The 17,353-nt window shown below is 40.8% G+C and overlaps 1 protein-coding gene across 2 annotated transcripts in view; it reads left to right on the top strand.

Moving 5' to 3' along the window:
• Positions 1–17,353, top strand: part of LOC144603599 (ATP-dependent translocase ABCB1-like) — an 83,707-nt gene that overhangs the window by 13,105 nt on the left and 53,249 nt on the right. For both annotated transcript variants that reach the window (XM_078417064.1, XM_078417073.1), the window contains exons 4-6: positions 1,392–1,542; positions 12,656–12,716; positions 15,193–15,384. In XM_078417064.1, the coding sequence (XP_078273190.1) occupies positions 1,392–1,542; positions 12,656–12,716; positions 15,193–15,384 (404 nt within the window). The remainder of the gene's footprint in view (positions 1–1,391; positions 1,543–12,655; positions 12,717–15,192; positions 15,385–17,353) is intronic.

Genomic DNA, 17,353 nt, shown 5'->3' with positions numbered 1-17,353 from the left:
TAATGTTAAACTAGACCAAGTGGACCTGTTGGGCCCAATCCTCTCCTGCATTGGTGCAACCCCCTCTCCCTCCCCCCTCCTCCTCTTCCTCCCTCCCCCTTCCCCCCCCTCCCCCCTTCCTCTCCCCCCTTCCCTTCCCCCCTCCCTGCGTCCCCGTCCCTCCAATCTCTCTCTCCCTCCCCCCTCCCTCACTAGGAGATAGATTTAAACTTTAAAATGTGAATAACTTAAAAAATATAACACCGATTTCAATGAATTTTTTTCCATTAGCACCAAAGGGATGACGGCGAGTAAGGAGGGCCTAAAATTGTCGAGCTATCGTGTACCGTTTTGGCTGTAGTTCAGGAACAAACAACCAAACAAACGAGAGTTTTAGTTATTGATAACATGTTGTCATGTGGGTGTTAATAAAGCACATTCGAGCACAACCATTAGAAAGATCTTTATATTTGATAATGATGCCACTATGTGTCTTCTGCCACAGATTTATTTGAAATGGTATAATCCAAATGGCTATTTTAACAAAGCAAAGGTGTTCCACCTCTCTCTGTATCTGGCAGATGTTGGTGCTGCTGGAAATCTTTAACATATCCTGATCTGCTTGGCAACGTTATGCGACGTTGCCCTTTCGGTAGATTCCCCTACATTGTACAGAGAACGATGAGCAGGAATAGATCATGTGGCATCTTGAAGCAGCTCCACCAAACAATAACATCACGAGTGAGGTGGTCCGATTTCTACTCTACTTTATTGCTTATTTCACATAACCCTAAACGTTCCTAGAGTCTAATACTTTATATATTCCAAAGTGATCCCACCACCAGTCACATCTTCCCACCACACCACCTTCCACCATCTATAGAGACTGCTGCCTCCGCAACTCCTTGGGTCACTCGTCCCTATCCGCCCAAACCACCCCCTCCCCAGGTACCTTCCAACATCAGTTATCCAACATCAGTTTCAGTCATTTAATTAAAATTATTTAAAGTCATTTAAATTTAATTAAAGTCATTTAAATCTGGCAGCCTGGTAAGTCTAGGAAAGGTTTGGAATATTGTAAAAGTTTTTGAAATGGTAACTTACAGAAGTGATGATATACCTGTAATTATGGGTTACTTTGAATTGTTAGCCAAAGTCAATCCAACTGTGATTTTGAAAAAATTGAATGAATTAAAATACCAATGTAATACATTGTAATAATGTGCTTGTGATTCTGCGTGTCAACAAGAACTTTATTGTCCCTGCAGCTCATTGTATTTGTGCATATTACTTGCGTTGATATTTTCTGACAGCCTTCTGACAGTATTATATATATATATATATATGCAATTTAAAAAATTTCAATATTGGTTTCAAAATTAATACCAGTGTTTCTAATTATTCTTATTTAGTTTCGCTATGCAGATTGTAAAGACAAATTGTTGATGGTGCTGGGTAGTGTTGCTGCCATAATTCATGGGTTTGCCATGCCACTCATGATCATAGTGTTTGGAGAGATGACGGACAGCTTTGTTCTTGATGCACTTATGAAAAATATAACAGGTAAATAAACACACTGCTTTTCCACAGAAGCCACAAAAGCTTGAATTCTTGCTTTCCTCTTATGTAAGTACATAGCTGCATTTGTACAACTTTGAGCAGAAAATGGAGGAACTGACTAAATATATATACTTTTTGTAGATGGATAGGTCACTTGTGATTGTAACTTTCTGGAGTATCGATATAATGTGGTATTGTGGCAGATATTGTAAAGGTATTTAACCTTTTATGCACACTTTGGTCATATTTATTTGTCTTGAGTTGCTTGCGCTAACTCTGAGAGAATACGCTACATGCACTCTTATTCACACATTCAAATCCATTAAATTCAATAACTTGACTTTATATAAGTTACAATCAACTGTCAAAAATGTGTGCTAGCAGTATTTGATGCTCTCACATAAGTTTAGTGCTAACAATGGAAGAAAATGTGTTCACATTTTGAAAAATAAACATTCACCAGAGCCACATTAACAAACTCATCTTAATTTTGGTTAAGATTGGTCTGAAGAAAGGTCCTGACCCGGAACGTCACGTTCCTGACCCGGAATGCCATGTTCTCCAGGCATGCTGTCTGATCAGCTGATTCTCAATAGCACTTTGTGTCTTTTTAAAAATATATAGGTTTCATTGCACTTCAGCTATTACTCAAAATGTATTTATCAGTTATTTTTAGATGACAGTAAAGAATATTTGTTTTTTATTGGGATCGGAATTTGAAAATGCACTGCTGTAGCAAGTTGGCTGCAAGATGGCACTGGAACATGGTGACTCTTTGTTCTTCCCAGAGAAGAATATACTATCATCTCATACAATTGCCCCAAGTCTTTCAAATCTCTTTATTATCTGTAAATCTATACAATGCTGAGAATTATATTCTGCACTCTGTATCTTCCCCTTTGTTCTATCTGTTGTTCTTTTGATTTGTATTTGTGTACAGTATTATCTGATTGGACAGCATGCAAAACAGGTTTCCACTGTACCTTGGTACATGTCAATAATAAACCTAAGCATTTTTTTCAGTATGGTTAGAGTAATTTTGCTTCATGACATTAGTGCTCGGTGTTTACAAGCTGGTCAAATTGTCATTGCCGCACTTTTGTTGATGAAATGTTCACCCCTTCCAGTGAAACATCAGCGTATTTCAGAAGTAGATCAGAGATCAGAGAGAAATAACTGCCCTCATTTTGCCAAAGCTGTAATTTAATGACAACTGAAGTTTTAATGTCTAACCTCATTTAAGACAAGTCAGAGTAAGAATGCTTTATCTTTATTTTAAAGATTAACAGAGATGCTGGAAATCTGAAATAAAAACAGAATACTAAAAACACTCTGTGGGTCAGCCAGTTCTGGGGAATGAGAAGCAGATTATATTGGGTTAGAGACATTTTGCTGGAAAAGTAAAAGAGAGACAAGAGAGGGAAGGAAGATGACAGGAAGGATGGATAAGATAATAAAACTACCTGTGATAGGGTGAGAGCAGTGCAACTGAGCTATTGGAGCAGTTAGAAGTTGGCTATGTTTCTTTGACTAATTGTTATGTTGAAAGAAGCAAGGTGTGGGACATCTCCTGTAGTTTAGGCTGTGCTAATGGAGAGAGAAAAAACCGAGCAAAATGATAGATACATAAACAGCAGAAATGGCGACTTCCAATACAGAAAGACAATATGAGTTACCTAAAATTGGAGCGGCAAGTCTTGACCCGAAACGTCACCCATTCCTTCTCTCCTGAGATGCTGCCTGACCTGCTGAGTTACTCCAACATTTTGTGATACCTAAAATTGGAGAGTTATTTCAATTTAATTTCTCCAGTTGCAGTCATGGCAATTGGACTCGTGCTTTTGGACTAATGGTGAGGAACTTTGGATGCTAGACCAGTAATTACACCACAATCCTTCTAAAATATCATCATGAGATCTTTTGACAAGCCCAAAAATTGGAGAGTTATTTCAATTTAATTTCTCCAGTTGCAGTCATGGCAATTGGACTCGTGCTTTTGGACTAATGGTGAGGAACTTTGGATGCTAGACCAGTAATTACACCACAATCCTTCTAAAATATCATCATGAGATCTTTTGACAAGCCCAAAAATGCATTGCACTCTCAATATGATGCTGGAATATTAAACCAGAATTTGCTGCTTTAATCTCTGGAGCGGGATTTGAACCTTCAATCTCCTGACTCAGAAAAGTGTTCACCACTGACCTTTTGCATCAGGTGGTTAAACCTTGATGTGACCCATAATTGGTCACTTGCATCAGGATCACAATGCATACGTGTCAGCCAAGGTGACAGGAAAAATCTGTGGTTTCTTTTCTATGACTCTTAACTTCCCCTTGTAGAGTGTGACACACTGTTTTGATGACTCTGAGCTGACTCGGTTGATTTAATTCAGGATAGTGGTTGGGGACTCTGAACTAGTTACAGTTCTCTGGTTTAGAAAGAGGAAGAAGGTGGCTTATTTTGTTCCAGCATTTCCTCCCATTATAACGATAGAGTGAGACTAGGATCACATGAAAGTTCCTCATTAGAAATCCATCTAAAAATATTTCAATGACATTGACCCGTGAAAATTTGCAGTGTCAGAACCAGTTTTGAGCGCTGAGCTCTTGCCGTGCCTAACATCTGAAGCAGCAACTTGGACATTGTAGTTATAAAAAGTTCAACAATGATTCATGAATGTGGAACCAAGGGTGAAAAGGTATGGAGGTAGATTTTGATTTTCATCCTTGGCGAGCAATCTGATAACATTCCACTGCTCTTCACAAATTCAGCTGATTTCCAATCTATTTACTTCAACATAAGTACAATTGACAAATTCTGTCAAAGCTTAGTTTTCAGGTGTGTAGATTCTTGCTCAGATGGTGGTTGAAAAGTTAACCCAATGATGCTATGACAAAACCATAAAAGGAAGAACATGGAACAGTACAGCACAGGCCCTTTGGCAAATAATGTATTTGCCGATCATAATACTAATTTAAACTAATCCCATCTGCCTGTGCATGGTCCCCTTCCATCCCCGGCCTATTCATGTGCCTGTCTAAATGATTCTTAAACATTCCTATTGTATAGGGCGGCAGAGTAGCGCAGCGGTAGAGTTGCTGTATTACAGCACCAGAGACCCGGGTTCGATCCTGACTACAGGTGCTGTATATATGGAGTTTCTACATTCTCCCCTTGACGTGCATGTGTTTTCTCTGGGAACTCTGGTTTCCTCCCGCACTCCAAAGATGTACAGGTTTGTAAGCTAATTAGCTTAGTAAAATTGTAAATTGTCCCAAGTGCGTGTAGGGTAGTGTTAGTGTGTGGGGATTGCTGGTCACTGCAAACTCTGTGGCCGAAGGGCCTGTTTCCGTGCTGTATCTCTAAAGTAAACCAATCTACTTCCACCATCTTCCCTGATGGCATTTTCTGGGCACCTACTGCTCTGTAAACAGTAAAATTTCCTCGCAAATGTCATTGAAATGTTTTCCTTTTCACCTTAAATCTAGGCCATCTGGTGTGTGACATTTGCATCCTGGGAGAAAAAAATGGCTCTGGCTATCTGGCATATACAAGCCTCTCATAATTTTATATACTTCTACCAGGTCGATCCTCAACCTCCTAATCATTCTTTATCAATCTCTCTACTTCCAGGGAGCTGCATCCCCAAGATCTCTCTGTACGTAAAAACTCTGAAGGATCCTGCCGTTTACAGCTTTTCTTTTCTCTTATTTTTGACCTGACAAAGAGCAGAATCTCAGATTGCCCATATGTATTTCTCTCCCCATAATTCCAGCTGGTATAGGAGCAGAAGTAGGTCATTTGGCCCATCGAGACTGCTCCGATCATGGCTGATCTATTTTTCCCTCTATACCCTATTCACCTGTCTTTTCCCCCATAATCCCAGAGCAAAATTGGCTATTGCCCTTCCTCATTGGTATTTTTCTTTGGAATAAACAAGAATGAGTCGTGATTAATTGAGGAGTTCAAAATTGAGAGATAACTAAAAACATGCCAAACAGAAAAAAGTATTTCCATTTGCAGGAAGTCTATTCCAGTGTAGTCTTGTGGTCTATCTGTCTCATCAATCTGTCCAATTGGCTAATTGTTTACCTTGGCTCCATTTTCCTGCACCATCCAATAGAGTTACAGGAGATTCAACATCGTTTCCCTCTTCCTTTTCCACCACACAATCAATACTTCCAAGTAAAGCAACAGTTCCCTTGCGCTTCTTTGAGTCTCGCATACTGTGCAGGTATATGGCCTATGGATTTCTGAAGACCCAAGTATTTTCCTTATTTTTTTTCTCGTTGTCTTAGTAGAACAACAACAGAAGAAATAATTTAATTTCAATACAATCAGTTTTCAAATGATACTTTTGGATAGCTCACTTGAGTATCACATGGCTTGTGTTGATATTGCCACTCTATTTATCTCACCTGATTGATCACCTATGACGTGTTGCTGATTAACACAGTGTTAATTAGCACCACGAGCCATAATCTGGATTACTCCGCACAACCAGATTTTCCTGTCAAACAGATCCAAGGGAGATTGGCAAATTGGATAACGATCTGATCAAATGTTGAAAAGCGGCTCAGTGACAGGAAGAAACGGGTATTGGTTAACAAGAATTTTAATGAATGGTGGGATGTATGGAGCCAGGTGCTGCAAGTCTTGGTACTAGGCCTCTTGTTTTCTGGAGTGCATATGTTATTTGGACATAAACGTGTGAGCTATAATTAAGAGGATTGTTGCAAATAGAAAGTTGGCTGGGTGGATAGACAATGAAGAATGAATTTTAAGGCTGTCAGAAAATATCAACGCAAGTAATATGCACAAATACAATGAGCTGCAGGGACAATAAAGTTCTTGTTGACACGCAGAATCACAAGCACATTAACTTAAACAGCCCAAAGCATAAATAATACATAAACTACACTAAATTCTGCAAGAAAAAACGAAATACCAAAAAATAGCAGAAAAACCGTGACTAATTAGGGGATTTTGGTCAGCATGGGCCAAAGGGCCTGTTTCCGTGCTGTATGACTCTGACTATTTTTGACACTTTTATTCCAATTTCAGTCTCATTCTTGTTCTACTGTGAGAGCAGGGAGACTCTGGACTTGATAGCATTAATAAAGCAAAACAGAAAGAGAAAAAAAGAAAATAGGTGCAGGAGGAGGCCATTTGGCCCTTCGAGCCAGCACCACCATTCATTGTGATCATGGCTGATCATCCACAATCAGTAACCCATGCCTGCCTTCTCCCCATATCCCTTGATTCCGCTAGCCCCAAGAGCTCTATCTAACTCTCTTTCAAATTCATCAGTGAATTGGCCTCTACAGCCTTCTGTGGCAGAGAATTCCACAAATTCACAACTCTCTGGGTGAAAAAGTTTTTTCATCTCAGTTTTAAATGGCTTTCCCTTTATTCTTAGACCGTGGCCCCTGGTTCTAGACTCCCCCAAATGTGGGAACATTTTTCCTGCATCTAGCTTGTCCAGTCCCTTTATCATTTTATATGTTTCTACAAGGCCACAGTTTCTACAAGGCCACAGTTTAAGAATAAGGGGTAGGCCATTTAGAACGGAGATGAGGAAGAACTTTTTCAGTCAGAGAGTGGTGAAGGTGTGGAATTCTCTGCCTCAGCAGGCAGTGGAGGCCAGTTCGTTGGATGCTTTCAAGAGAGAGCTGGATAGAGCTCTTAAGGATAGCGGAGTGAGGGGGTATGGGGAGAAGGCAGGAACGGGGTACTGATTGAGAGTGATCAGCCATGATCGCATTGAATGGCGGTGCTGGCTCGAAGGGCTGAATGGCCTACTCCTGCACCTATTGTCTATTGTCTAAGATCCCCTCTCATCCTTATAAATTCCAGTGAATACAAGCCCAGTTTTTCCAATCTTTCTTCATATGACTGTCCTGCCATCCCGGGGATTAACCTCATGAACATACGCTGCATTGCCTCAATAGCAAGAATGTCCTTCCTCAAATTAGGAGAACAAAACTGCACACAATACTCCAGGTGTGGTCTCGCCTGGGCCCTGTACAACTGCAGAAAGACCTCTTTACTCCAATACTTAAACTTTCTCGTTATGAAGGCCAAAATGCCATTAGCTTTCTTCACTGCCTGCTGACCCTGCATGTTTACTTTCAGTGACTGGTGTACAAGTACACCCAGGTCTCGTTGCACTTCCATTTTTCCTAATCTGACACCATTGATATAATAATCTGCCTCCTTGTTCCTGCCGCCAAAGTGGATAACCTAACATTAATCTACATTATACTGCATTTGCCATGCATTTGTCTAAGTCACCCTGCAACCTCCGAGCATCCTCTTCGTAGTTCATACTGCCATTCAGCTTTGTGTCGTCTGCAAATTTGCTAGTGTTACTTTTAATCCCATCATCTAAATCATTAACATATATTGTAAATAGTTGCGGCCCCAGCACTGAGCCTTGCGGCACTCCACTGGCCACTGCCTACCATTCTGAAAAGGACCCGTTTATTCCTACACATTGTTACCTGTCTGCCAACCAATTCTCTATCCATGTCAATACCCTACCCCCAATACCATGTGCTCTAATTTTGCCCACTAATCTCCTGTGTGGGACCTTATTAAAGGCTTTCTGAAAGTCCAGATACACTACTTCCACTGGCTCATCCATTTTACTTGTCACATCCTCAAAAAATTCCAGAAGATTAGTCAAGCAGGATTTCCCCTTCATAAACCCTCCAATCCACAGGAACTGATCCTGAATCTATAGAACATTGGAAAATGATCACCAATGCGTCCATTATTTCTCGAGCCACCTCCTTAAGTACCCTGGTAATCTTCTATATTATCCCCAGAAATTCCTGCCATTGCTGTTCCACAGGCATTCCTGCTTGGATCCTTTTCCAGCTCCTCTCTCATGCCTTCATAGTTCCCTTTGTTCAACTGCAACACTGACACTTCTGATTTAAACTTCTCCCTCTCAAATTGCAGATTAAAACATTATATTCTTTTTCTTCAGAGATGCTGTCTGACCTGCTGTGTTACTCCAGCACTTTATGTCTATCCTCGGAATATACCAGTATCTGTAGTTCCTTTCTACACATTCATAGGATCATAATGTTTTACAGTAAACTCTTTGGGCAACTCAAACTGATAATATGAAGATGGGTGGAGGGCGGGTTGTGTGGAGAAAGAGGGACTCTGCAGAAGGACTTGAACAGGTTGGGAGAGTAGGCAAAGAAGTGGCAGACAAATGCAGTGTAGCAAAGTATGAAGTCATGCATTTTGGTAGTAGGAATAAAGGGCTATTTTCTAAATGGGGAGCGGATTCAGAAATCAGTGGTGCAAAGAGACTTGGGTGTGCTGGAGCAGGATTCCTCAAAAGTTAATTTGCAAGTTGAATCGGTAGTGAGGAAGGCAAATGCAATGTTGAACTGGAATATAAAAACCGTGGTGTAATGCCGTGGCTTTATAAGGCACTGGTCAGACCACATTTGGAGTATTGTGAGCAGTTTTGGGTCCCATATCTGAGGAGGGATATTCTGGCGTTGAAGAGGTTCCAGAGGAGAATGTTCCCGCGGATGATTGGGTTAATGTATAATGTGTATTTGACACCACTGGGCCTCTACTCGCTAGAGTTTCGAAGATGAGGAAGGGACGATATTGAAACTTGAGGAATAATGAAAGGCCTGGATAGAGTGGATGTGGAGAGGATGTTTCCACTAATGAGAGAGTCTAGAACCAGAGGGCATAGTCTCAGAATAAAAGGACGTATATTTAGAAAGGAGACAAGGAGGGATTTCTTTAGTCAGAGGGTGGTGAATGTGTGGAATTCATTGTCACAGATGATTGTGGAGGCCAAGTCATTGGGTCTTTTTAATGCGGAGATTGACAGATATTTGATTAGTAAGGTGTCGAGGGTTATGGGCAGAAGAATGGAGTTGAGCGGAAAAATACATCAGCCATGATTGAAAGGCAGAGTAGACTTGATGGCCCAAATAGCCTACCACTATTCCTATGACTTATGAACTTATGAACCTGCCCAATTCATATCAGCCTCTCCTGCTCTTTATCAATAACTCTACGAATTCTTTCAACTTTCTCCCTTAAACAATCACACCCATAAAGTAATTATCCTTGCAACAGTATCCTAGCCTTAGAGGGAGTACAGAGAAGGTTCACCAGATTGATCCCTGGGATGGCGGGACTTTCATATGAAGAAAGACTGGATAGACTCGGCTTGTACTCGCTGGAATTTAGAAGACTGAGGGGGGATCTTATAGAAACATATAAAATTCTTAAGGGGTTGGAGAGGCTAGATGCGGGAAGATTGTTCCCGATGTTGGGGAAGTCCAGAACCAGGGGTCACAGCTTAAGGATAAGGGGGAAGTCTTTTAGGACCGAGATGAGAAGACATTTCTTCACACAGAGAGTGGTGAGTCTGTGGAATTCTCTGCCACAGAAGGTAGTTGAGGCCAGTTCATTGGCTATATTTAAGAGGGAGTTAGATGTGGCCCTTGTGGCTAAAGGGATCAGGGGGTATGGAGAGAAGGCAGGTACAGGTTACTGAGCTGGATGATCAGCCATGATCATATTGAATTGCGGTGCAGGCTCGAAGGGCCGAATGGCCTACTCCTGCACCTATTTTGTATGTTTCTAACATATGAAATAATGAGCCATCATGTTTGCCCACATAACACCAGTGTCAGAACTTCAAGGCGACTCACTGTAATGCCATGTTCTTTGTAAATTACTAGAGGTTCAAGTTTTTGTTCATTCATTGAATCTTGCGATGTGAATGCTACTGCCAAGACCACTATCAATCTCCAATTGCTCCTGAACTGAGGAGGCAGGTAAGAGTCAATGACTAACACAAAATGCTGGAGTAACTCAGCGGGACGGGCAACATCGCTGTAGAGAAGGAATAGGTGACATTTTGGGTCAAGACCCTTCTTCAGAGCCGAAACGTCACCCATTCCCTGCATCAAGAGATGCTGCTTGTCCCACTGAGTTACTCCAGCATTTTGTTTCTATCTTCGATGTAAACTAGCATCTGCAGTTCCTTCCTGCAAACTAAGAGTCAATGATGTAGGTGCAAGTGGAGTCATCTTCGGGCTGGACCAGGTGAGGATGGAGGAGTTCAAGCCCTGAGGCAGAATCTTGAACCTGACGGGCTTCCAAACTCAATCCAATCGTTTACAACTTACAGCTATAAGTAAAAACTAGATTTTACTTTTAATTTCCAGATTTTCTTTCCATCATTTCAATTTTGAAATTTCCCAACTAATATTTGGGGAGGGAGTTAAATGGCTCAATAAATGTCAAGACTCTGTTTGGTAGACCCATACTATAAGCATTAACCTGTCAAACTTCTGGTATTAGAAAACATTGTTTTTTTATTGGGTTAATTTTCACAGTAGCAATTCAACTTGTTCAATGATAGAAGTTAGTAATAAAATTCAATAATGAAAGCCAATGCATTCTCCAGGTATTGATGTACAGTATACCCTCATTATAATGGACTGTGGGGGGGGGTGTCCTTTATTGCCAATTGTCCACTATAACAGAGTAAGGGATTCCCACAACCAAATACCCAGTAGGAAAGGACTCCTTCAAAAGACACTAACCTGCTGAATGTACAAAGTTATTTTTAACAAATATAAACATTTTTTTTGTTAGTGCAAGCTAAAAATATTAAAGGCTGTCTGTTACATTGTTTAATGGAGTTAAGTGTCGTTAGAAGCAAATGGTCAATTTCGATGGCTTGTCAATTTCATTGGTGAACTGTGATAACTGTGGGGATACTCAATCTGCAAGAATTAAAATCCGTTATAAAGATTCAAGAGAGTGTTTTATTGTCATGTGTCCCAGATAGAACAATGAAATTCTTACTTGCTGCAGCACAACAGAATATGTAAACATAGTACACTGTAAACAATATGACCAAAGAGGTCCATAATAACAAGGGTTTACTGTAACTGTGAATTTTTCCACAGGACACTTAAGGTATCATTTCCACTTAAGGTATCAGCTCCAAAGTGATACTGCAGGCAATACTCCAGGGGTAGTCATATAGGCACATCCTGCAAGCATCACTCTGAATCAGCTTCCCTGTCATTTCTTCACTGCGTCTCACCCTCTCCAACTTTTGGCGTAGTCTCCTCCCTCAGCCTCCTCGCCGAGGACTCTCGAGCCAAAGACTCGCACTCCCCTCGACAAGGCCGCTCCCCAGAGCAAACCTTGCTTATATTAGTTGATAGATTGACTAATTCGCTAACTTCCCGATTTGCTTATTAAATTCCTCAGCCAATCCCCGCCCTCACTCCTTCACCTGCCGCTCCTCTGCCGACCTTGAAGAAATGGAAGATGACTTCACCTCCAACTCCAACACATTCCAACTCCAATCACAACCTTACTCCCTAAACTCTTTGCTTTGAACTTCTTTACTGGAGTTTAATGACATTCATTGATCCTGAAACTAGGTCAACTTTTCTCAGTGTCACAGCTTAAACAGTCTTTCATCTTCAGCTAGTCAAGTCAGATCAAGTCAAATTAATTTTATTTGTATAGCACATTTAAACACAACCTACATTGACCAAAGTGCTGTACTAAAAAAGAACATACAATGGCACACGAACCTAACAACACATACATAAACAGTTTACAGCGTCCTCTCAGAGGGCCTCAAACGCTAGGGAATAGAAATAGGTTTTGAGCCTGGACTCAAAGGAGTCGATGGAGGGGGCAGTTCTGATGGGGAGAGGGATGCTGTTCCACAGTCTAGGTGCTGCAAACGCAAAAGCGCGGTCATCCCTGAGCTTAAGCCTAGACCGCGAATCAGTAGCCCCAAGTCGGCTGACCGGAGCAACAACATGTTGAGTCAGAGAAGATTGTTTGTCTCCTAACTGACTCTAAGAGTCATGGCATTACCTAACTGTGTGCGGCGTGTGTGACATAACTGTGTGAGTACAGGTGCATGCTCATGAGTGCGTGTTGTCTCTGTGTAGATAATATTAATATATCTTGCATTCTATACATTCTTTGTTATCATTTCCTCATATTTATGTGATGACGATTTCCATTAATGTTACTAACTTGAACAGAAGGGCACATACTAACTGCAACATATCCATTCTAGCAAATTCAACGCTGAATGCAACTGCTGATTTTACCGAAACATTGGAAGAGCAAATGACGAGGTAGTTAACACATCAAAAGGGGTTATATTCTTTTTGTATTAATTTCTATAATCACACTGGTTGGCTCCAGTTGATGACATAAAGATATTTTAGTAATTTCAGAATTGCAAATAATTAGAATTACGATATGCCTGAAGTTATTTGTTGCACCATCAACTGTAATATCAGTTTAAAATTATATTTTTTAGGATGATGCATTATTGACCTGGCACAGATGGAAAGTAAAACTTTAATCGGAAAGAAAACATGATATTTGATTATGTTTAACTTTGGTTATGAAAATGCACCTTGATGAAAATATTTTCCTCTACTAAGTTAAAATATGGTATAAGATAATCTCCTGGTGGGTCCACAGTTCCAGATGTGTGATCTCTTAGAGGCAATATCCCATGGTAATTGCAACATTTAATTGCGAAGGTTGCATGTAACTTTCAAACTTTCAAAACCTGTTGGAGCTGATTTCTTAATAAAACCCACCTGATTTTAATTTAATTCACTTTAATGGAACAAACATGTTTATTCTACAAAGGATGGGCAGTCCTTTTCTTGATGTCACCACTCAGATTAGAACATAGAACAGTACAGCATAGAATCATGCCCTTCAGCTGACAATGTCTGTGCTGAAAGTTGCACCAAGATACACTAACCTCATCTGCCTCATGTAATCCATACCCCTCAATTTGCTGCATATCCATGAGCTTATCTGAAAACCTCTTCCAATTCCACCATCGTATCTGCCTCTACTACCACACCGAGTAGTCAGGGCCGTCTTTACAGCATTATGGGCCCCGGGCAAAACAGTGTACTGGGGCCCCTACGAACGAAAAGCACTTAGCGATGGACTTAGGGTGCTACATTGTTGCGAAAAGCACTTACAGATCGCTGTGATAAGCACTTAGGGATGGAAAAGCAAAGCACTTAGGGAGCTAATTGTTGCGAAACAGATTGGTGTGAGAAGCACTTAGGGATGGAAAATGTTGCGAAAAAAACACTTAGGGACCGAAAATGTTGCGAAAAAAACACTTATTGAACCTACATTTTTAAAGTAGTATTTATTTATTGCAAGTCACTTAACATACACAGATCAGCATGGGGCCCCTATGCTCGTGGGGCCCCGGGTAAGTGCCCATCAGGCCCATGCGTTAAGGCGGCCCTGCGAGTAGTGCGTTCTGGGCACGTAGCACCCTGTATGTAAAGATAAACTTGCCCTGCACACCTACTTTAAATTTTGCCTCGTGCACATTATCATAGACCATGCCCACTGGTCTATGATATTTCCATCCTAAGAAAAAGGTTCTGACTGTCTACCCTATCATTGCCTCTCATATACTTCTATTATCTGTCCCCACAACCTCTGCGTTCTAGTGAAAATAACCTTTCCTTATAGCTAATACCCTCTAATCCATGCAGAATTCTGTAAACCACTTCTGCATCCTCTACAAAGACTCCACATCCTTCCTGCAAAGTGGCGACCAAAACTACACAATATTCTAAATGCAGCTTAACCAAAGTCAAAAAAGCTGCAACATACATTCCTGATTCTTATACCCAATGCCAATGAAGACAAGCATACTAAATGATTTTTTTACTATTCTATACCATATTTCTGAGGAATAAATATTGCCAGTAATTTGTCCTGGACCAGCCTCACCAAAGCAATGGCCTCAAAAGCACACCAATGCCTCTACTTCATTAGAAGGTTTAGGAATTTCGGCAAATTCCCAACAACCCAAAATGCAACACCTTCATACCGCTGTATTTTGACAGCCTTTCTCACAGTCCACAATCCCAGCAATCTTAGTGTCATCTGCAAAGTTACTTACCAACCCGTCTTCATTTACGTGCAAGTCATTTATATATATATTACAAACAACAGAGGCCCCTCCACCAATGCCTGTGGAACTCCACTGGTCACAGAACTCAAGCCTAATAACACCCTTCCACCACAACCTTTTGGCTTCTATCTTTAAACCAGCTGTGAATCCATACAACCACATCACTGTGAATCCTGTACATCTTAATCTTCTGGATCAGCCTACTATGGGGGACTTTATCAAATGGCTTACTATAATTCTTGTTGACAGCTTCCTACCCTCATCAATCACATTTATCACTTTTAAAAATCCAATCAAGTTAGTAAGACATGACCTGACGCATACGATGCCTTGCTGTTTGTCCATTAATAACCCATTCTCTTCCAAATGAGAGTAAATCCTATTACAAAGAATCCTGGCCAATAACTTCCCTAACACTAACAAGGCTCACTGGCCTACAAGTCCATAGATTCTCTCTACTTCACTTCATAACAAAGGAATACATTTTGCTACTTTCCAGTCCTCCGGGATTGCAGAGTGGATGACAGTAGATGCTGAATATCAAAGAAATTAAATTATTATTTAATGCCTCGCAACAGCTTCATATTAATTGTCTAATCCCAGTACTTTTATTTCAATACAGTTTTTCTCCTTCTTTGCAGATTTTCCTATTACTATGTAGGGTTAGGGGCAGGCGTTTTAATTGCAGCCTTTATGCAGATTTCCTTCTGGTCACTGGCAGCAGCAAGACAGACAAAGAAGATAAGAATGGATTTATTTCATGCTGTGTTGCGTCAAGAAATTGGATGGTTTGATGTCAGTGAGGTTGGTGAGATCAACACCCGTCTAACTGAGTAAGTGATCACAAATACAGACTTTAATTTCATATATATATAGTGTATTTTAGAGATACAGCGCGGAAACAGGCCCTTCGGCCCACCAGGTCCGCACCGACCAGCGATCCCCGCACATTAACACTATCCTACACACACTAGGGACAATTTACAATTATACCAAGTATGCAAACCCAAGCCAATTAACCTACAAACCTGTACATCTTTGGAGTGTGGGAGGAAACCGAAGTTCTTGGAGAAAACCCACGCAGGTCACGGGGTGAATGCACAAACTCCGTACAGACAGCGCCTATAGTCGGGATTGAACCCGGGTCTCTGGCACTGCATGCGCTGTGAGGCAGGAACTCTACCGCTGCGCCACCGTGCTGCCCACTCTCACTCACTCTCACTCTCATTCAAACATACATACATTGTAAGTGGCAATTATTGGCAAGGCCAGCATTTAGTGTTTATCCATAATTCTCTTTGAGATGATAGTTTCAACTCATTGAATTGCTGCAAACCTTCTGCCAAAAGAACCTCCACAATTCTGAGCCAATGAAGGATTATCCAGAATGTTTTGTGACTGGGAAAGAACCTTTAGCCAATGACGTTTCCATAAACCTGCAGCCCTTTTCCTCCTCAGTAGAATTTGTGGGTCCGTGGGGTGATGTCAAAAAGCCTTGGCGAGTAGATGTAATCTATTTATGAATGAAGCAATCTGTCACTAAAATGTGCTGGTGGTCAAGGGAGGTGATGTTTAAGGTGGTGGCTATGGTGGCGATCATGGAGGCTGCTTTATTCTAGATGGTATTGAGCTTCTAGAGTGTTATTGATGCTGCGCTCAACTGGACATTTGATTAATATTACTTTACATTCCTAAAGTGCACCATGAATGCAGTGGAAAGAATATGTGGAGTCATTAGGGAAGCCACATGTTGCTGGAGACTCAACCTCCTCTTTGCTTTACTAGCCACAGTACAGTTTGTGATCAACCGTGATCCCCATTATCTTAATAATGACAGATTGGCGATCGGTAGTGCCTTTGAATGGTTAGGCTCATCTTTGTTGGAGATGGTTATTGCCTTAGCACTTATGGCACATGAATGTTATTTGCCACTTATCAGCATAAGCCTAAATGTTCATATTTTGCGTCATGAGAACATAAACTGTTTTATTATCTGTGGAGCTTTAAATGGAATTGAGCTTCTCTCATGATGGAGGAACAGTAGTGGATGACACAGTCTGGGCTTAAATGACTTACCTCGAACAAACTTTGCAATATCTGACATGAGCGAGTAGTTTAAAGACTAGCTGATCAAAAATTCAGCACCAACATGTTTGAGTGTTGAATGAAAATCAGGGATGACAAGGTTCAATGGTACTTTATTGTAACATGTACTTAAGTTGAAATTCTTATTTTGCATGCAGTTTAGTGACAATCCTACTTCACATAAAGCACAATTATACTAAGTATGAGGTAATAGACAACACCGAGTCAGTGCACACGTTTTATGCGTCAAGTTGATTTTGGTTTGGTTTTGCATCTTTTGTTTTTGATTTAAGTGCAGATGTCTCAAGCCTCCAGTGCTTGCAAAGGAGGGGAAACACCAACAGGTCCATTGAACCTCTCCTATGCTGTTGTGCAACTTCTGCACTTTTTAATTCCCAATTGCCTTTCTCAGCAATAGCAACAATAGTCCCAACACTAACCTTTGTGAAATGCTCTTTCCCCTCTGCTGCCAAGCTGGGTGATTAGTTAAACCCTCCATTCCTCTGCTTTCTTTTTATTGTCAACTTGCTACCTGTTCTGTCACTTCTTCCCTGACACTTTGTTCTGAGCTTATCAAGGACTGCAGAAATCCTATCTTACATATAATTTGTGCAAATTATTGTCGATATAGTTCTAAACTAAGGCAGCTTAGCTTTTATGTTCAATTATACACAAAGTCCTTAACTTATTTTATTAGTTGTTATAATGCCATAGTGA

Source organism: Rhinoraja longicauda, chromosome 2, assembly GCF_053455715.1.
Source record: "Rhinoraja longicauda isolate Sanriku21f chromosome 2, sRhiLon1.1, whole genome shotgun sequence".
Classification (NCBI taxonomy): domain Eukaryota; kingdom Metazoa; phylum Chordata; class Chondrichthyes; order Rajiformes; family Arhynchobatidae; genus Rhinoraja; species Rhinoraja longicauda.
Note: the sequence above shows the minus strand (reverse complement) of the source record. Positions and strands in the feature narration are given on the sequence as shown.